Source organism: Bactrocera oleae, chromosome 6 (assembly GCF_042242935.1).
Source record: "Bactrocera oleae isolate idBacOlea1 chromosome 6, idBacOlea1, whole genome shotgun sequence".
Taxonomy (NCBI): Eukaryota; Metazoa; Arthropoda; class Insecta; order Diptera; family Tephritidae; genus Bactrocera; species Bactrocera oleae.
Window position 1 is genome coordinate 40,877,416 of NC_091540.1, and position 22,470 is coordinate 40,899,885.

Consider the following 22,470-nt stretch of genomic DNA (forward strand, 5'->3'; position numbering starts at 1 on the left):
TCGCAAGAGCCGAGTTGTTGGCATGCTTTCAGTTCGGTTTTATATTGCGAGCACATATTGCATTGCTTTAGCTGTTGTCGTAGTTGTTGTTGCTGCTTAAGCTGCGCTGCATGGCGAAACCACTTTACCCGCCGCGGTGCACCATGTGTTACATGCATTTGGCTGGTGTTGTTTCTTTTTTTGCTTTGTGCCGACTTGCGACAATTTCCGCTGTTTTGTGTTTGGCGAAAAGGGAAGTAAGTAAGTAGAAAAAAGTGGAAAAAATTAAAAAAAAAATAGCGCATATTTCGCTGCTTTTTTATTATTTCCATTTTTCCACTTTCGTCATAAAACCAAGTGGTTTGAGTTGAGTGCTTTTAATATAGTCATGTATGTGTGTGTATGCTTGTGTGCTTTTTTGAGGAAGTAGAGTAACCGGTACCTTACGTTGAAAGCGCGAAATGCGCAAAAACGCTTCCATTCGCAGCTCATTGGGGATGCGATGCAATGGTTGCTTTTTTCGCTGAAAAAATTCCAGAAAAGTTTTCAAAGCTTTTCAATTGCATTTTTTTGCTTTTACTTGTTTCCTGAATTTATTTCATATTCGCCTAAGATCTATGTGAAAGTATCGGAAATAAATGGAATTGGGTCCAAAAAAATATTGTTTAATGAAACTTCGTTGGAAAAGAATTTATGTGAAACCTAAGCCTATATGCTGCCAACTATCTGTAGTTTTATAAATATGACCATTAAATATACCAAAGTTATCACTTTTAGATGCATTTAAAATTTTCTCAATAAATAAAATTTATTTTGAATTTGAAGTCTGGCTCAAAAATCCTAATTTTTTATGTTTGTGCAACAATAGAGTTTTTGAGTTGAAAACATGAGTGGTTTGCACCTTAAAGTATACTGCATATTTTTCATTTTTATAGTTTATATGCTAAAAATAAATGAATGACAATTTGATTTTCGAAATTACTTAATTTTCTTCAAATTCAAATTCAAATCTTCACATTGATATGTACATACCTTAATGTATATATATTAAGCATTTCGTAATTCCGACGTCTGGCTGTCGATATTGATTTTTTTACAACTTAAACAGGTCATTCTAAACCATAGAGTGCTTAAGTGGCTGAATACTTATATTATATATATTATAAAAAGAGTTCGACATATATGTATAGATGTGCATATGCCTATTAGAAAGTTATTTGAACTATGCTATTTTAAGACGATGACGATTCATATGAGTTTAAAGTACACTTAAGGAAATGTGATTATAAAATCTGTACAAATGTTTGTTGATAAGAGCACTTTTCACATACATATATACACATAGTATGTATTCAAAGGAATAAATTCATTCCATATAATAAGTTCTTTTTTACTAACGATTCGATAAGAACAACAAAACTAGTATGCAACATATAATAAAGATCACTTAAATTTAAAAAACAAAGAAATTATTGAAAAATCTCTAAATATAAAGTAATTTTCATTTAACTGATTTTTGTGTAAATAAGTAGTGAAATATTTTACTAAATGATTTTCATTCCATTTAGAAACTAGTTTCCAACTAGGCCGAAATGCACTAATTATCAGATTTATTTGCAAAAATGCTTTGTTATGCAAAATAAAACTCATACATTAAAATTGATAAACTAGTTGCAAACTAGTTACACGCTACTCACTAGCAAAGCTTGAAAACTTGTTTTCGTTGGCGTGTGTTGTTAGTGAAAAGGTGAATTATTCAGGTTAAAAATAATTGAAAAAATGTTTGAGCTGCACATTTTTTTCGTGCAAGAACTCTTTAGGTTCACTCTTTTTGCATATTTACAAATGCGCACCAAGGGTATGCATGTGCGATTACAATGGAAGAATAAAAATATTTTTTGCTGCTAGTGTAGTGAGTGAAAATATTGAAATTTTTAGTGATATTGAACATTGATTTTTTCAACAAACAAATAGACATAATGCAGTATGCTTTTATACTATACACATAGCACTAGCACACATACATGTACGAGTTGTAGCCGCTGCTAAAAGCAGCGCATTCATTCACTTCATTTTTTCGGCAAATGGTTTTATACACGTTTTTTGTGTAGTCTTTTAAAACTTTTTTTCGTGCTTTTCATGTTTTCCAACCGAACTTTTTCAGTTTTCGTTCATTGCTTTCCATTTGCATGCGCACTGGTTTTCATATTACAACAACAACGCGCCTAAAAAGACCGACTACATATTTCGGCGTCACTACGAACTGCAACAACAGTTGTTATTCATACGTTTGTGTGTGTGCTGCCAACTGCTTTCAGCATGATTTGCCTTTTGCGTCACTCACACATACACACACACGCAATTTACATGTACATGTACATATTTGTAAGCAAATTGCTGCGCAGTTATATTGAATTACAAACAGTATTTCTTTCTTTTTTGGTTGCCTTGCCGCTATGCCCTTGTCCTGACCACGAACCCAGCCTGTCGAGGACTGCCAATAATTCCTTTGAGTTCGTCACCAAATCACCCTGCTTCACATTTAAGGCAATTTGCCCGCTTTTTGTGTGTAGCCTTGTTTGTATGTGTGCGCTTATTTGACGACGCACTCACACATTAATAAGCATTATTGGCTGATTTACTTGTATTGGCTTTTATTGCGCGTCGGTCGGCGCGGAAATGTCTGTCCTTAAAATGTAAAACTCTTCAATTTATGCCATTATTCTAAACGCATTATTTGAGGTAAGCGCTTTAGTGGTTAGTGCACATTTGGCAAATATGTATGTGTAAATATATTTGCGAATTCTTCAACAATTTGGGTAAGTAGCTTGCAGTCTCATTTCATTTGGTTGTTTTTTTGTTGTTGTGTGCTATGTTCTGCTTGATTGACTGGCTTATTTGAATTGTATTTACATGAAGGACCACAGATGTTTTTAAGTGCGCTTAAAATGGTTACATGATTTAATTTAAAATATATGGTAGATACATATACTCGTATGTACTAGTACTGTGCTAGTCTAATAAATGTATATACACATATTTGTTTAAATTAATCTCGGGTGAAATTTAATTTACAATAATTAATTTATTGTTATATTTTTGTCGAATAATTTATTTCACAGCATTGACATGTTGCTTTTTTTAATTTTCTATTTTTGCAGCGGGTATCACGCGATACGGTAGCATCAATTTTTAATAAATTTAAAGAGCGAGTGTTTTTTATTAAAAAGTATTATTCGAAGACCCTATGCAGCATAATTAAACAAAAAAATAAAGTTTCTTGTATCTAAAATTTCCTGGAAAGTGAAATTTTTTTATACATAGTTATCAGATTTGGTGGCTCAGTACCTACCAGACTAACCTCACCTATTAAATTTCTTCATAATTATTAAAATTTTTATCGATTTCTATCATGATTGACATCGAAAAATTTATATTCTTATTGTTTTCCGTTATAATTTTTATATGTTGTTTAATTTTATTATTTTAGCATCGATAACATTTATCGATAATTTAAAATTTGAAATAATATATCGATTTTTATGTTGATCGATATATTTTAAATTTATTCTCACATTAAGTCCAATTTTTTCGACATTTAATAAATATATTTTAATTTTTACAAACATTTTTGTTTAAAACTAATTATTTCTCTTCTAATGTGCATATTATGTTGAAATACGCCAGCCATTTAATTTCATACGTGTACATATACCCAGAGGTAATCCAAATTCTTATATTGATTGTTAAGAGTTATAATTTTTATATGTCGTTTAACTTTAATCGATAATTTAGTATGTAAAATAATATATCGATAACACATTATTTTTCACTTTGAATCTTTAATTAAGACCTTTAATTGAGAATTTCATTCGATTTGTATGTTAACGATATTTTATTACTACATACATATATTTTTAATTCAAACAAAATTATTTTTGCTTTGTTTTTTTTTATCGCAACAATTAATTCTCTTTTAATGTGCTAATAATATTAAAACTTGCAGACCATTTAACTTCATGTATTTCCAGAAGTAAACCAAATTCATATTTGTAAACATTATTGGCAGATAACATAAGCCCCTCGACCAGTCAACAAATATAATTGTCTCACTCAATTATTCTAGTGAAATTATATTTTTCTCGCAATGACTTGTACAATTCAACAAATCTAATAATTTGAATAACAGCAACGACACAGAGCTATGCCTTAAATGCGCTGCGCGTGTGCAATTGTTTCTGCTGCACACGGCAACAGCTTTTGTGAAAAGGGCGTTAGCTAAGTATTCGTCTATTTATTGCATTTTATTTATTTTAATTTCTACTTTTTCTATATGTGAATTTTTTTTTTATTGTGTAACGTTAACAACTAATTCACGGTTATTTATTTCCTGACGCCGCACTAGCACAAGTATTAACACAAAAACAAAAATAAAATCTTAATACATGAAAGTAAATAAGTAAACAATAAAATAAAATTATTACTCAATCATTGTGCTTGCATTGATTACGTGATTGGGAGATGAGTTGTGCGCTTGGTTGGCTTTGTGACTGATGAGCGCATGACACTTGACTAGCTTAGTGCATGGAATACATTACACATGCATAGAAATAGACAGAAATGTGTACTTACAGCGCAAAATGCACTGTGCTCCACTGCGTATACGTAACTGAATGTCGGATATAAAAAGTCTATGGGACGCTTATCAGCCAAAGCTTAGATAAGTAGTAGTGGCGTGCTAATGCAAAAATTAAACATTACGGCTAGAACAATTAAAAAAAATTGTGTCTTGCTGTCGTTGTTGCTGTTGTTGCCGTTGCTGCTCCGCTTGGCATAATTTGCACTCGTCGCTTGCACACTAGAAAGTTCGCTCAGAAGCGATTCATTATTACTAGAAATGGCGCAGGGTAATAAAAATACTCGTCTATGTAGAGATATATATGCATACGAATATATATATTTATATACAAGTGCAATTTGTAATGTGTAGGTTTGGGTTCGGGTAAATAAAAATAACAATTTACTAATTAAACAAATATCGGATTATTAGCTAAAAGCGATTTGCATTATAGCCGCTGTTGCTGTGAAAATTGTATTCGGAATGTTTTTGCGTGCTTTTTTTGTTACAAGCACTGTACTTTTTTGATTAGTGCGGCTCGAAATGCGTAACCATTATTCATAAGTATGTGGTACATTAAGTAGGGCGTTTCTTAAAAAGCTACTACTTTGCCTTCTAATATTTATTCGTGTGACAATTTTATGCATGACTTTATTTTCCCCCAATATTTTTCTAAAAAGGTTCCCATGTAAATATCATAAATATTATTGATTAATGGTGGGAACCAGTTTTTATGGTAGCTAATTGCCGCTTTAACTGTGTATTCCACCATTAAACTAACTACTAAATAACGGCATATTGATTTATTGACAACAATGCAGTGCTTTGGTTTTATGGACCGAAATTTCGAAAAATCAAAACAAAGCAATCGAAATCGCGCTTTTTTGCACTGCTGTACTTGTAAAATTATAATTAGGGAATAAATAGTACTATACCTATATTGAGCAGTTCATAGAGTTTGTGCTGCGAATTGGCTTATTCTATTTGTATATAAATAAGTGGGCTATAAAATTACTGAAGTTTTCAAATAATACCAATTCTTCTAAGCATATGTATACATATGCACGACCGTACAAATATTTATTAGCGTTGATAAGATAAAGCACTGACAGTGCGAGAGTGAGACAGCGCATGTGGGAGCGCTCGTAAAAACCAAAACATTATTAGATATTAGGTAGAACTTTGTCAATAAAAGCGTATAACAAAAACGCTGCAACAGACGACATTTAGTCCAAGTTAATGAAGGTTAAAATCAGTACAAGTATATGGTATATGCATGTATTCATATTATGTTTGTATGTGTGTAAGCAATGCTTTATTTTATGTAATAGCTGATTGGCAGTGACAATACTTAATAGCCACTATCACATGCGCACATACATAAAAGCAGGGGTTTTGACAATCGCAGGTGCGGGAATGGCTGACACAAGTGCGCGTGTCGAATCTTTATCAAATCAATTTCATAATTATTATTAGTAGCAACATTTAATATGAATACTGCAAACGCTAATCGAAATGACGAAAACGCTCAGGAATTTTGTAGTCATATGATTACGAATGGGCTGAAAATCAAGCGTACACTGAAAATGTTATAATTTGAAGAGGAAATGTAGGGAAACCCAATTGATATTATAAATATTTAAGTTTAATGATTTTATTTTCATTAGCTTTTTTACAAAATTAATATATTGATATTAAAAAAATTTATTTAAATAATTAAATCTATTTTTTGTTGCAAAAATAAAAATTTTAATATTCGCTATTTATAAACGCCTCAGTCCATTTCACGCTCTTCAACCAATTCATGCAACCATTGAAAAGCTCCTACCACGACTAACGCCCGTAGCGCGCTCTCCGACTCTAGGTAATCAATAACTGATTGGTGTTACTATTTCATTACTTTATTTTGTTTATTTCTTTATTTAGTTAACCGTCTGTATGTACTTGACTACCTGCGCTGTTGCTAATATTCTTTTCATTATAGTTCTAGCTTTTCCGTTTTTGTTGTTGCCTTCTTATTTGCCAAGTTATTTTGCTTTTGCTTTAATTTTTGTTTTTTGTTCTGTTACCGCCATTGCCGTTAACATGTTTTCATTTGTTTGCAGTCTACGTTTCGTGTCCGCATTCCGAAAATTGCTATCTCGTATGTAAAAATGTGTATTTATCTGCTGATATTTATTTACTTAGCATACATTACAGTATGTACCATATATACATACATATGTGAATATAACTACTTTCTGGTCTTATTATGATTGCTATGTTTCCGTTATCTACGCATATTCATAAAATGGGATTTGCTTTAGTAGATGAGCTAGTTAGGTTAGTAGGCAGGTTGTGTAGCTTTTGATTACGGTTAGTTTATTAGAGCTTTAAAAGCTTTCATGCGTTTTGTGTGAAGCTTTCATCACGGCTGATAAAAAAAAATAATTCAGACCCTATTTACATAACTTTCAGACAGAAATTAAAGCTGCTAGACTAATAGAGCTTTAAAAGCTTCCAAGTGGTTTGCGCGAAGCTTTCACCATGATTTAAACAAAAAATATTAGGCCTTATAGGCAACATTTTCAGATAAAAATAATAGCTTTGAAGCTTTCTGTATTAGGTATTAAAAAAAGCTTTTGGAACTAGTGAATTATTATTTTTACATAAAATTATTCATTTCAACGTATCAAAAATGTAAAACTGTGCAGCTTTCACGGAATTCGAGGCATTTTAGTGTTTAAAGCATAAATACGTATTTACGGGATTAAAAATTCATCCATTATGCCAAAAGAAGTTGTTTAAGCGCATGCGAAGCTTTCACAAACGCGTTAAGCTTTAAAAATTTAGCTTTTAAGTTTTTAGGATCATACGTTTTGATTATTACAAAATATTGAATAAAATAATATGAAAAGAAGAATAAGCTAAAAGCTTTCATGCTTATCTAAAAGCTTTGTATGAATATATTTGCAAATATTATATATTACCTATTAATCTATATCATATACCCACAAGTATTACTTAATAAACGCCAACGAAACACCGATGTGCTATATTGTACCGTGACAAACGCACAGAAAACGGTAATTAATTGGGTTGTTAAAATAAGTTCAATGCTTATCACGTGGTTACCTACACCATACACTTGCATGTATATATGTATGTATGTGCACATGCATTTACTAAGTAACGCAACGTTTTACATTAACGGTGGCACAAACGACTGCTGCGGAGATATCAAACTGTCTCAAGGCAATGTGTTGGGTTAATACAATGTAGACACGAAAAGTGTGAAGGGCGTTCGATACACACAAATATTCATAGTTATACAGGTACATATTTATATATAACGATATACATATACATATATCTGTTCTGCATACATTCCGACATGTGTAGTTAATTTAATTTTCTTCCGCAATAGACGACGTGTTCTATCTGCCTATCTACTCATTGCTCGCTACCTACATACAAATACATTTTTCTTCAAACAAACACAACGCGTGCAAATTAGTTATCATTGGTGAAGGCGCTGATTTTTCTCCCGCAAAACGCGTGACCCTCGCTACGTGCGCGTCTCATTGCTAACATTTCCGTTGGCTAACCTGTCGTTAGTAGTTGTTGTTGTGCATATTAACATGCACATATCACTTAGTAATAAATCTAATATTATTATTTTTTCTAAGTTTATCTTACTACGCACAGACCATTCGCTTAGATAGCGCAATCGATAGATAGAAATATTGAGTTAAAGCTTTAATACTTCATAAATATATTTACAATAAAGTTATATGAGGACCTATGATTTTTATTAATACGATTATAAGTAGTATATATTTTATATACAGATTCTACTTGCTTGCTTTCTTTTTTTTTTGTTTTTGCTGCTCACTAATTCAAACATATATGCGTACTTCTTGGGTAACCAGTTTGAAGTGGTTGTAAGTGTTTGCTGATTATTTGTTAAATCGTTGTTGATTTATCGATTGCGATTAGATTGGTTGGCATTTCATCAGATATCTTAATTTGTAGATATTTTGCTTAGAAGTGGCGTATACCACACAGATAAAGTCGAAAGTTTAAGGTTCAATAAAAGCTTTTCAAAAACTTTCATGAGTTATGAAAACGAGTTCTTTATTGGTTATCTGAAACATTGAAGCTTAAGAAGTGCTAAGCTTTCACAAAACCAGTAATACAAGTACGAAGTGGCAAAACCCATCATTTAAACATCTTACTGTGTTACTGACAAAGGCTCTACTAAAGCTTCCACCTAACTCTTTATAAGCTTTCACTAATTTAACTGTAAGCGAATACTTACTAAGACTAAGATTATTCGTCTATAATGCACATTCGTCCATTTCTTACTTCATTTAATAAATAAATCATTAATTTAATTACGCTTTAATCACGTTAATGGTTTGATGACTTGCGCACGCTTACATAATTAAAACCATACACATATCAATTGGTATGTGTGCGTTCAAAAGTCATGCGGCAGTTGTCTTTGAATTAAAAGTCAAGTAAAGCATTTAAAGTCGACTTTAGCCTCTTCAATGGCTGTGCCAAAGGCTGACAGTAGTCTGCTCGTAAAATTAACCACAAATCTCCCTTCTGATATCCAACTGTGTTTACGTGACTTTGCTCTATACGGAAATCCGTATGCATAATCATATCTTGGCCATAATCAAATACGAACTGTCAAATCTGTCAAATGTCATAAACTTGACTAAATACACAAATTTATTTATGTGTAAGTGCCGAGTGTTAATTGCTGAGTAAGAATGCAAGCATATTCAATTTATAATCAAAAATTTGTGTTTCGAAAAAAGTCGCACTGCTTAAGTTCATTGTTTAAGTACGTGACGTACGCGCTTAATTAATTTCAAGCGGAATTATAACTAGCGAATCGTGGTTGAACGACTGCTTCAGGAAACATTATGTTTAAATGAAATAAAATTGATGTGAGCATATTTTATTTGTGCAGCAATTGTTAGTTCAAATCTTCAATTGTTTAAATTAATTTGGGAGACTTACTGTTTTACTAAGGATGTGTGCACAGCAGTCAAAAATTGCTGTTTAACTTTTCAGATGCCTTTTTTTGAAGCATTTTTATTTCACGAATATAATTTATAAGCCAAGGGAGTTATATATTCCGTATTTACCAAAGCAAGTACCGTTATATAAAGATATGTTCATACTTCAATGTTTAATTAATGAATATATAATTTTTATTATAATTAGACTGTATTCATAGCAAATCTTTTTGACACAAAATATTATGGCCTTTAATGAATTCATGTTCAATCAAGTTTTTTTAAGTTCAGTTCACACTTAGAATTTTTTTCGAAATATTTCGTGAAATCTGTTATATATAAGTTATGAAATTTCTTTATTTCAGCAATAAATTAGTACGCTATATGCGAAAAATCACTAAAAATGGAAAGTAAATTCCTACATTTAATTAATTTGTCAAGTGTGAACACGGCTTAACTCATTTTATTTCCATTAATTTGCTCCATTTTAACTAACTCGACGATTGAGTGTAAATTATATACACATATTTCTCGCTGTCCTCCTTCAAAATAAATAACACAATCGACAAAGGAAAGGTGTAAAGGTGGTAGAAATTAAGGTATTTAAGTTTAGAAGCCTGTTTTTGTTTGTGCATATATATTTTATGTATTTATTAATTGTATGTGTGTAGTTATGCATATATTTAACCCTTATAGCCGCAATAACTCGCCAGCGATTACTGTTGCCTAAGTGAATAACGGGGTGTTACAGGGTGTTACATATGTAACGCATCAGAGTTCAAGCGCGCCCTCATTACGGCGCGATGCTTTGACGCATGACTGAAGGGTTGAAATTTGTTATTTGATGTTTTTATTAAACGCGAACAGCATACACATACAAATACATAAATGGTTTAAGTTTAATGGGGTTGACAGGGTTGTTGTTTAACTTTTTGTGCCTACAAAATATATTTCAATAGCGCCGGAACTAATATGCGAATTTGGGCGAGTTGCTGCACTCGTAAGTATGAAAAGTAATAATAACAGAAAATCATATTATATTAATAAGTTAAAACATACATTCGCACATACAGACGCACTCGTTTAAGTAATAACGCAAAATGTATTTAAAAAGTAAAATACGATTATTAGGGGTTTGAAGCAGAAATATTGACGGGGGGCATGGCATTATATGGAGAGTATGAGAGGGAGATTACGAAGTGCATAGTTATTATTAGAGCGTATTTGAAGTTTAGTTGATGACATTTCAGCGCTGATGAGAGTGAGGTGCACAGAGAGCGAACGATTGTGAGCCTGACAGCGGCGCTGACAATAACGCTTGTAGCCAATCTTTGTGACTTCCACAAGTATTAATATGAGTGCTGCAGAAATCACGCTGATATGTCCCTGAAGCGGCCACAAATTGTGCAGCTGACGGTGTGGCGAAGACAAAGCGATGAGCAGTGCATTATGTTGCATGCGATTTTCGTGATAGATCACCCCTTATGCCTTAGCTGCTTAACGCTTGTCACGACATTGAGTTTTTCAGACAGCGCGTCCGACACCACTGAACACAGTTCGTCAGCCTAGCGTATACCTTGTTGCTCATCAGAAGCTAGCTTACACTCCGACATTATTTGACGGATATTTAAGGGTTGAATGCCTGCCTGCCTTGTATTATGTGCGCACTTACACACATCCGCTACGTAGAATTGGTTTCAATAAATGTACTCGAAATGTACCTGCCGTATATGATAGTAGGTACAAATGCATATGGGTATCTGTCAGCCTGAAGACAGACTTAAGGAAAATTATCGATGCAAATGCGCGTTGTCTAAATACTTGACTGTGCCGCCACTCAGTCGGGATTTCCGGGATTCTCTTGAATTATGGGCAATTGTTAACATTGTCCGCATTGTTGAGTTGGGTTTCTTATTGCTATATGCCTTTGTGTTGTTGTTGTTGCTTCTGTTTTATGGTTTTGTTGTTTGCTGCTTGTCATTGCCTGGTTGCTTACTTTGTGGCAAGTGATGCCGCGCCGCCTAGTGGTTGATGTACGGTGATTTTTGTGTGTTGGTGGTGGTGGTTACGGTGTTTGTATGTTTACAAATCTGTATGTATGTATGTTTGATTGTTTTATGCGTTGACGAATGTGCTGCCGTGACGCTGGCGAGAAATTCCCGTGTGAAACAAGTCAATATTTGTGCTTTGAAGGCTTCTTTTCGCGGATATTTACCGCTGTATAACAATAGTAGTTAGGTATTTACTGTGTTTTGTTGTTGCTTTTGTTGTTACATGCGTACGAAAATGTACGCGGTGCGCACTTGGCCACGGTGTTGCTAGGTAGCGAACGTTTATGCGCATCATTTACTAAGATTTTTGTTGAATTAATTGAAGGTAAAAGGGATCATCGATTCAGTACACTTTAAAGCCAAAGAGGATCAAGGATAACTCAACCGATTGGGGGATGCTGAAATTGGCTGATTACAGCATGCATAAACATGTACATAAACGGGGATGTGTATACAGCTTCAAATAAGTTCTAATACGCGATAGTAAATATTTTTTGTTAGAACTCTTTCGTTAATATTTTTGTTAAAAATATCAAAAGTTAACCATAACAATATTTTTAACTAGTTATCAAACTAGTTACTTTGAAACTAGTTAATTTTACCCTAGCTATGTAACTAGTTAGTTATATAGAAATATATTTTCACACAGTTGCTTTAAGTCTGTGCATGTGTTTGGTGCGTTTCCGTCACTCAAGACTACAGAACTGACGTGCTGAATGCCTGCTGATGATTTGTTTATTTGCTTGCTCAGGTAAATTGGATTTGAAGCATATCAATATACATAAGTGAGCGTGCTTATACATGAGTGTTAAACTGTTGTTTACCCCCGGTCACATACATATTAATGCTTTGTAGTGTGTTAAAGGCATACAAAGTTAATTGAGGCTGTACTTTTTTGATTTCTAATATTCCGTTTTTAATAGTACATATGTAAATACACACAAGCACACAACATAATAGTGCCTCATGACGACATTTAAAGGTTGGTATTTTTTCACATTTCATTTAAATAATTTCAATTGAAGGGTGAAGCAATTTTGTATTCTTTTCAAAACCATAAAAACACATACAAACATATATGAGTGTGTTTGTGGTTGTGTAAGCGTACGCAAAGGACTGTGTGAACTTTGCTTCATTTGGCTGCTTTCTTACTTTGAGCTTACGCTCTGAGGTTTGCGATAGAAATCAGCGGTTTAAGTGTTATAAGCAGACAAAAAGTCGCATAATTCTCACATAATTGTTGCGCGCATTCAAATCGCGTAAGAAGCTACAAGTTGCCAAAGATGAATGCCTCTTTATTGTTAAGTGTATTTTTCTGTATTTATATTTTATTTTGCTATTGTTTCCGTCAAGTCATTGACTGTGATTTGGTTTTGATAGAAATTCCGGCTTTTGAGTAATTTCCGATCGCTACTGCTGATAAGTGGGAAGTACAGTAGTTGCCGTGAATTTGTTGAGGACTTTTCGAATTTTGAATCTAGTTGACATTTGATTTCAAATCAGAAAGGTACGTAGCGCACATATACACATATAATTGTTATTTTAATGCTAATAATCACTAATTTAGAGATTGCGCTTGTTTTGTTGTTGGCAAAAAGTAAAAACTTTGAACATCTTTGCTATCTAGCAATATTTCTCTATCTGGCAGTTTGTTACTAAAAAGTGGCATACTTTCAGCGGATAAATAAGAAAAAAATCTTCAAAAACATTTTCTTGTTTCAGTGTTCTAAAGTATGCTCAAATTAGCCGAATGCTATGATATACGACGAAAACTCCAGAAATAGCTGCAGCTGCCTTCTGCTTATGAACACACACACTCACACGTCACCAAATGAACCCATTTAGTGTATGTGTAAATAATAATTTCCTCAATTAGCAGCCCACAAACAGACTACTTATCCCGAAAATAGGTACACGCATATACATATGTCTATTTTATATATGTCTACTTTAGGTATGTGCACAAACTTCTATATACATATGTAAGTATATGCAACAATGCATTTTCATGCCGCTGGCAGCTCACCTGCCTACCTAACACATTGCGGCACTACGCCTACGAACGCACGTGCTAAAATGCAGCTGTATTTTGGTTGTTGCATATGCCAGCGGCAAGAAGTTTAGTGAATGGAAAGCAGCAATATACAGTAGAAGAAGAAGCAAACTCTCTCAGCTTGTATAGATAATTCCTGGAAAATTCAGTCTGCTTACGATTAAACGTTCGCATACACAAGCATATTAGTGGGTATTGATGACCAAACTGCTGCTCAGCATGAACTTCCTGTTAGTATGTGTTTTCAGAAATTACATATGTATATGCCTACATGTACATATACACATATATATATAGTAGATAGGTAAATCTGTATGATTAAACTAATAAAAAGTAATTTTTTGATAAAGAAAAAACTTTTATACATATAAGAACTAATTAATAATCACCGGACGATGTACATCAAACTAGTTACTAAACTAGTTGCACCGTTATGCTGAGTCGAGTGTTATTTTCACAACTTGTTTTTACGGACCAGTTTGCAACTAGTTACTATATAGTAAATTTGCGATAGAAGCTCTACTATAAATGTAAGGAAAGAGTAAATAAAGTGGTAGGAATCGAAAAATGGGTTCTAAGTATATCATCTATTTCGAAATCAGCTGTTTAAATGTAAGCGCGTTAATATGAATATTTCTCAAAGGCCTTGGATCAAGTTTTTACAGAAATATAACACGATAAACCGTTGAATATATGCACAAATATACATAAATACCCACATAGCTGAGACAAAAGAGTTGTGCTAAGATTAATTAGTAAAAAAACAAAATATAAATATTTAAGCCGTTTAGACCATGAAAATTTAAGCGCTTCAAAAAAAAAGCACAGCATGGTCATAAAAATAAGTGGCAACAATTGTACTATAACAGTACAACGACCGCAATGCCAATGCTGCGCTTCCAGCTCTACAAACAACGAGATGTTTCGACTAGCTAGAGCAATACATACAAACAGGCAAGCATCTGTATCTAAGTATTTCTAGCTGGAAGTTAATAGCGAGCAAGACGAAAATGAGTGTGGGCAGTGAGCAGCTGATGCGCCAACAAGCGAATAATAATAGGAAATTTCAGAAACAAAAACAACAAGAGCATTGTCTTTACAAAGACCTAGATAACGGCAAACTTCCAGAAAACCAAAAGAAAAAATAAAGTTGGAAAAAAACTGAAATAGCTGACTGTTGAAATTTTCTACAATTCCAAGCATTAGATACATACATATTATCGTTACTCACTACCTTCGATATTTTCTTTGTTATGCACCTTTTTTTATTTTGGGTCTTGGGAAAAATATTTTATTTGGCCAAAGTGTCCAAAACACATACGGTTGATGGGTAGATATAAGTATATATATATATATATACATATGTATACACGAAGGTATGCATATACATAAATAGATACTTAAGCCAAGAAAGGCAATGAATTTGATGGAATTGCGAAAAGCCAAAAAACACAAACTGACGGCGCAGCGTCACCGAGATGCCGCAGAGAGAAAGGAGAGAGGCAGAGCAGCGGCATGATGTTGAAAGAATTACAAAACTATACAAAATACATGAATGATCGTTACCGCAACTGCATATATACTTTTCTAAATACACACTTATCTACTGCTAACGATATATGTGTGCAGGAATGCATGTGTATGTATGCAGCCTCCTCAATCGAACGAGAAGCTATGAATAACGAAATGCACGAAAATATATTTGGAAGCCCTAAAAAGAATGCAAGCAGTACACATACAAACATATATGCATGTATCTTAAAGAAACTGCCTGAGAAGGCATGAAGACGCTGCAAGAACACACACACACACGTGTTTGTATGCGCTGACATGCCTTTGTGTGCATGCCCACATGCAGTCGTCAACTCTTCCAGCAAGGGAGGCGCGCATTCGAAAGGAAATGGTCTAATGGCGGCGCGAGTAGCGATGCCCAAGCGATTGCTGACTGGTGACTGGTGAGGCAGCAGCACCACAAACACACACGCACATAGATGTACATTTGTGTGTACAAACGTAGCAGTTGATCGACATGGGAGCACAGCAGTGATGCCTAAACATGGAAAATGCACACACAAGAAAATCTAAGAAAACACCAGCGTGTGTGTGTGTACTGATGATGTGAATGATCTGCCAATCGGTCGTTTCGTTTGCGCGCTTGCCGCTTCAGCTGCCACACACAGATGCAGAGGCATGAGAAAAACCGAAAGAAAGTGCCAGCCAAATGAATTGCGCTGCGAGTATGCCCAACTAGCGAAGTTACAATAGAATTGTAATACAACAACAACAACAACACAGAAACAAGAGGGGGAAAACAATGAAAAAAGCAAAACAAGTATCATAACAATTCTTTCAACTCTCAACTCAAAGTGAATGAGGAAAAATGCAGAAATTCTTGCTGACTTGCCTTGCTTCAGATCGGTCGCGCAGGGAAATGAGGGTAGTGGAAATTTTCTTCAACTATGTTTTATTTTAATTTTTTTTCTGTGTTTTGATGGTTGCGCACAGAAAATAGCGAAAATTGAACTCTCTTGATGCAAATGCAAAAGTTATTGGATATGTGTATAAGTATGAATATGTTGTTTGTAAATAGTTTTGATTTAATTTAGTTAAGTGTTCTTAGTTTTTTGAACTATATACTTAAATAGAAATGTACCTAAACATATAATATTAAAATTACTTTTAATAGATATATGGAAAATGTTGCTAAGGAGGTTGCAAGAAAAAGTTTCTATACAATAACTTGATTTTGATCGATCAGTTTGTATGGAAGTTTTATGCTATAGTAGTCCGATCTAAACAATTTTTGCAACAATTCCAACATTGCCTTAGACAATTACCCATGCCAAATTTCTTGAAGATAACTGGTCAAATGAAGAGATCGATATCTGAACAACTGAGGGACTTAAATGCGTAAAAACAGACGGATTGATTCAGCTCGTTTTGCTGGTCATTTATACATACTCGTATATATGCTTTAAGTTGACTTTAAGTTTAAGTTCTCAAATCCACAGAAAGCAACGTCAGTTTTGAAAGCTTTGTAAAACTCTTTAATCGAAATCGCAATTATGAATGAAAACGTGCATTCAGAGCAAGTATAAGACAGAAAAACTGCTGCGTAACAGGAAATCTATTTCGATTAAATACAAAAGCCTTTTATCTAAGTTAGCAACAAATTGTTATTGTTTTGAATATCTACATATATCATTTTTGTTGCTGTTGGTGAATTTAATTTCTGTTTTCAACACTTTTTCGTTTTTCATTTATTTTGCAACGCACCAGCGCTGTTAGATACTCACTTACATTTAACTGTAAACAATTTTACGGTTATGTGCGTACGTATGTGCATGTACTGGTACATGTGGAGGTAAAATTTGACCTAAAAAGTTATCACAGTGCGCTGTTTTGCACACACCACAACAAAAAACAAACAAAAAAGTAGTAAAAAGGTAACAACATACTCGTATAATATTCAGTAGATAAGCGTGGTTGGCAGTTAATTTTCGATTTTGTTGAAACACTTTTTGCTTTTATCAATTCAAATGAAATACGCAGCAGCGTAACAGGTAGTGTGTGTATTTGTGTGTATGCTGAGGATAATAATGGAAAACTATGTGCGGCGTATATACACACATACATACACATTAAAAGTTTGAAAAAAACATGCGATTTACAATAACAAGAAGTACAGTTGTAAACAAAAATACTTGTTAACTATTTATAAGTCCTAGTGGGTGGCGTTAGACTACTTTGATGAAAAAAATATATAAAAAAATGAAAAAAATAATTTTATAAAAATATTTGTAAAAACGAGCAGCAAAAACTATTTTATGCAAATTTGTTATTAGTTTGAATTTTTTACGGTTTTAAGTTTTAACAGATTGAGCTTTATTTAGTACTTTTAGTATTTTTAAATCTCACATTTAAATTTTGTTTTGTTATTTTTTGCCTTTGTAAAAAAATCAACATTTATGGAATAAATATTTGCATACAAATTTGTCGTTTTTTAATTTTTTTTACCTTGTTTATTAATTTCTGTTCTCGGCTTAGTAAAAATTATAAATTAAAGCAACTGATTTTTTTAAATATTGCAATGATATTAGACAAATAGAATAAGAGAACGATTTTAAATAGACTTCAGTGATCTCTGAAGGTTCATAGAAAGTTTCTTCAGTGAGACCGTGAGTTAAATTTAGGTGAAATTTTGTAGAATGTTCTACAAAAGATCGGTAAAGAGAGAAACTATCTCTCATTAGATGACTTGCTACCAAAATATGGCCTAGTATGTGCCACAGGCACCAGCGACAACACAAGAGTTCCCCTCACTATAGGAAATTGCCGACCCGTTGACCGTTGACAATTAAATTGCCATTTGTTTGATGTATTTCCCCCAAATTCTCACGATCACCCATACACGTTTGGAAGACAACGCTTGCTTCACGCCCTCCTTCGGTGCGCACCCACTACTCACCGCGTAAATAAACTTTTAATTTTCCGCAAACCAGTTGCATGAAAAAACTTTGAAAATTTTTTGGTACGCGAACGCTTTTCGAGCAACTCCGCGCCACCTTTTGCCCTTTTGACTTTCTCTCCTTTCGCCGCTAGTTCCGCATCGCATATATCCACAATGCGAGTGCAAGTACAAGAACAAGATTCGGTTATTGTCGTTTCATATTCAATGTAGGTCACCGAATTTGTATGCATATTGTGATTTAGAATTCTTCTTGCTTTTTTCTCTGTTACTGCGAATTTTTTGTTTCCGAAATTTGGGACAAAAGCGAAAATATTTGAAATCGCGACGTAGTGTCTTTGCAGCAGCTAAGCGAGTTTGTTTTGGTTATTTTGCGTACTTTATGGCGTCATGTCACAGAGGAAAGTTCTTTGGAAAGACAATTTTTTCAAACTAAAAAAATAATTCAAAATGTTTACAAAGAAATTTGATAGAACAGTCAAACCAATGTTTGTGTGTGTGTTATGGTCTTGAGTTTCAAGCGACAAAATATATTAGTAGTTTCTTTACAAGAACAAGAACAATCTTAGTCAGCTGATTATGTTGGCTTTTTTTGGATTTCTGTAATATCTGATCATCTTATTCCCTCAATTTCATTTATTCCTGCTCCCTCTCTTTGTTTTCCTTGCCTAAGCCCTTTTACTATTTTAAGTGCATTTCCACCCAAACTTTTTCGTCAATCGTCGCAACTGTTCTCTGTTTTGTTTTTTAACACCTTCTCCTGCTTCCTTCGAGTTATATTTTCCGCTGATGATCTGTTTTTCATGACTCGAGCGTCTTCCCTCTTCTTTCTTCTTCTTTGCAAAGCATCTTTTTCACTTTTTCCGTTCATATTTTTCATAAGAAATTCTTTATTGATTAATATCCTCTCCTCTTTCAACGTTTCCCAGGCAGAATCACAATCGGTTTGCCCTTTATTTTCAAGTATTTTATTTTCTTTGTGAGTTTTTTTCCTTGGTTTGCTTCTGGTTTGCTTATTTGGTGGATCCCTGCAATATGAACTTTGCCTCTCCTTTTTTGAAACGTTGTTTCCTATGCTCTCTAAAGTTCGACGATCTCTCCGGTTCTTAGAGTTCAAATTTATTTCCGTTTCTTGTTGGTTTAAAGTTGTGTCTTTACTAGATTTTGTGCCATCTTGTGATGATTTGAGGTTTACCACATCGATTGGTTGGTTGTGATTTGTCAATAAATTCCCTGTTACTGCTTCTACAATCCTTTCATTTTTTCCAGCTAGATCATTTAGTGGTATATTAACTAGCGATCGCTCACTTTCTTCCGATTCACTATTTATTGACTTTTGTTGTTTTGATACTCTGTTACGTGTTGTTGTTTTTGAATGTTCCCAGTGAGCGTGTTCCTCTTCCGGTAAAGTTTGTGTTTGCTTAGATTGTACCGACTTTGTCCGCGCGGTCCACGGTTCGATCATTGGCTGATATTTTAACAGTCTTTCATATATGCTTGTCGGATACTTAAATGGCTTCAAAAGTCGATTATCTAAATTGCTTCCTTGTCTATACTCATTCAAATCTGTAACTTCTGCTACATCTCGTGCATTCTTTATAGATTCATAGCCAATGCATTCTCGCTGATATTCTTGCCTTTTGCCTGCTGAATTCTGCAACAGGAACTGTTCACTGTCGGTACTTTCGCTAATAGTACTGAGCTCTGGACTTCGGCAAGTTGGGGAGTCTTCAATGGACTTAAAGCTTTGAGGTAAAGAATGTTTCTTTCTATAAGGTTTTCTACTTCCATGTGATACTTTTTCTTCACATGGGCTATATTTTTCATTTGGATCGGGAGTATATTCATATAGGCGAAAACTGTGCATTTTCTGTTTTAATAATTGTGTTTCTTCCAAAAATTTTCTTTCCTTATAATTTTTTTTGACTTGCTCGAAAATCATTGATAAGGAGTCTTGTAGTTCATCATTGTCGCTGTGTAACATCTCATTTGAGTGCGGTTGGCTATTTTCATTTAACAGTTGGTTCTCTAGTTCATCGTATTCTTTTAAGGATAAGGGATTGTGATCTGAGTTTTCTATGTCTAATTCATTTGACCGACGACCGAGTTTTGGTAACGAGTGATAATTTCTGAATTGCTTATACTCTTTCAAATCTTCGGCTAAACTACTCTCAGTACTTGTGCCATGATCGTTACCCCGATCTATCATGTTTTCAGGCAAAAAATCAGACAAAGTGAGTTCTGGCGAACGTTCTTGATCCATTTCAATATCACAGTCTTGCTGAATTGGTTCGAATGAATCGATTTTTGTTATAGAAACATAAGAGCATTCATTCAAAGTTTTATCATTGTCGTACTGCTGGATGCTATCAGAAGACACAGTAGTGCCATATTTCTGCTGAGATTTTGTTTTTTGAGAAAAACTTTCGCATGAACAATCAGAATATTTGGTGGTTGTTTCTTTAACCGGTTTTGTCGCTTCGAAGAATTGTGTTGATTCAACTTTTTCGCAGTTAGCATTTTCTTGTGAAGAATTCGGTACATTTATTCTAATACCTGACTCAAACGTTTTAAATTTTGCCCCTAATATATATGAACTGGAAGGCATGCTTCCTATACTGAGCTCTGGTTTCGGTGAACGAATGTCACTCTCTTGATTTGATACAATTATCTTATTTATTGATGTACTTAGAGATTGTTCTACTGTTGGCTGTATACTTTGCGGTATATGTACAGATATTTTACTACTATGTTTTCGTTCTAAGTCCGAGTTTTTTGAAATGACGTTTTCTGAAAGTTCTAGCACCGGGTTTTCATTGGTGCATTCCGATAATTTGTCATTGTCTTTATATTCCTCTTTGTTTAATTCAGTTTCTAAGTATTGTTGGTTTTCCTTTACAATTTTCATTTTATTATGTTTTGGTTTCGGCTCGATCGGGGGTGGAGTTTTCGTTTTTGAACTGTACTCCTTAATACCTGTCTGTGATATTATTTGAGAATCTTTTGGATCTTCAACTTCTTGGTTTGAATGCTTTTCTTCTACACTGCTTTGACTTGTCCCTGATGATGGACCTATCTGGGACACTCTTAACAATTTGTATTTTGAAGCACTTTCTATAAATGGTTTAATAATTTTGGTATCTTGACCACTGTTTGAACTTGTTTTTACCGCCACTCTTGGTGTTTGCCTTCGCTTTGTCACTGGTATCAGTGAAGGTTTGGTGCCATTTTCTTTTGATTTCGATTGATGTTTTCTATATCTATACCAGCTTTTGTCTAACTCACTTTCTTCGCTCTTTCCATTAATTTGCGATTTTGTTTGTTCGTGTGAGTATTCTGAGGAGCTTGTGGTGTCTTCTACTGTCGAATTAATTGTTAGATACTGATTATCGGCGTAATCTCTCGCTGACCTTTGATCTGAATGAATTTCTTCAGAGTATTGTTCCGGAACGTGTGTTACCTTTCGCTTTTTACTTGACTCTCTCGTTTGGAGTTTTCTTGTAATACTACTAGTATCGTCTGTGTCGCTGGCTTTTGGTATTTTCAATATAGTGCTCTTTAGAGATCTCCATAATTTGGGAGTATTTCTGTCATTTCTGTTACTTGTAGTCGCCTCTTCTGGCAAAGCGCGCTGTTTTCGTTCTGTACGTTCTCCAAATGAATACGCTTTTGAGGTAGATGGTTCTTGTATTACTGATCCTTGCATCAGTACCTCTTTTTCATAATTCCTATGCGGAAATCGTGCTATATGTTCTGCAGTTTTTGATGTCTTATGCATTTTGAGCGTTTGGGTTGCCTTCTGATCCACATTGTGTTTGCTGTTATTATTTGCGTCACATTCACATGGGCGAGGCTCAGATTTCATACGTAGGACTCTACGTTCTTTGACACGCAACAGTTCTAGTTTTGGGGTTTCTACTCTTTTCGGGGTTAATCCGTGTGACTGACAATACTCACATAGGAAGGGGGTGTCGTGGCAGGAATACTTCTCCATAGTGGGCTTTATTACACTGCTGTAATTTTTGTAGGGAGCAGCGTTTTATTCGAAATATTTTGCAAACAAACGAATTCGAATTCTTTCACTTGCCACGTACACCAGTTCCTTGCTTAAATGTTTTGGATTATCATGAAAAGTTACGATACTTTACGAATTTAGGATCTCAATTTTTAAGTTTGAAAAAAATAAAATGAATTTTATATGGAACCTGTCAGGACTAACAAAACAAATAGACTTGTCTATATGATTTAGTAAAATTCTAATAATTTTTTGCAGGTGTTTTGCGGTT

The 22,470-nt window shown here is 34.0% G+C and overlaps 1 protein-coding gene across 3 annotated transcripts in view; it reads right to left on the reverse strand.

Moving 5' to 3' along the window:
* Positions 1–22,470, reverse strand: part of tna (tonalli) — a 59,115-nt gene that overhangs the window by 33,245 nt on the left and 3,400 nt on the right. Inside the window, exon 1 of one of the 3 annotated variants that reach the window (XM_070111717.1) lies at positions 18,185–18,583. The exons of the other annotated variants lie outside the window; for them this stretch is intronic. Coding sequence (XP_069967818.1) covers positions 18,185–18,417 — 233 coding nt within the window. The 5' untranslated portion in view covers positions 18,418–18,583. Of the gene's footprint in view, positions 1–18,184; positions 18,584–22,470 lie in introns of those variants that run through there. 3 annotated transcript variants of the gene reach the window in all.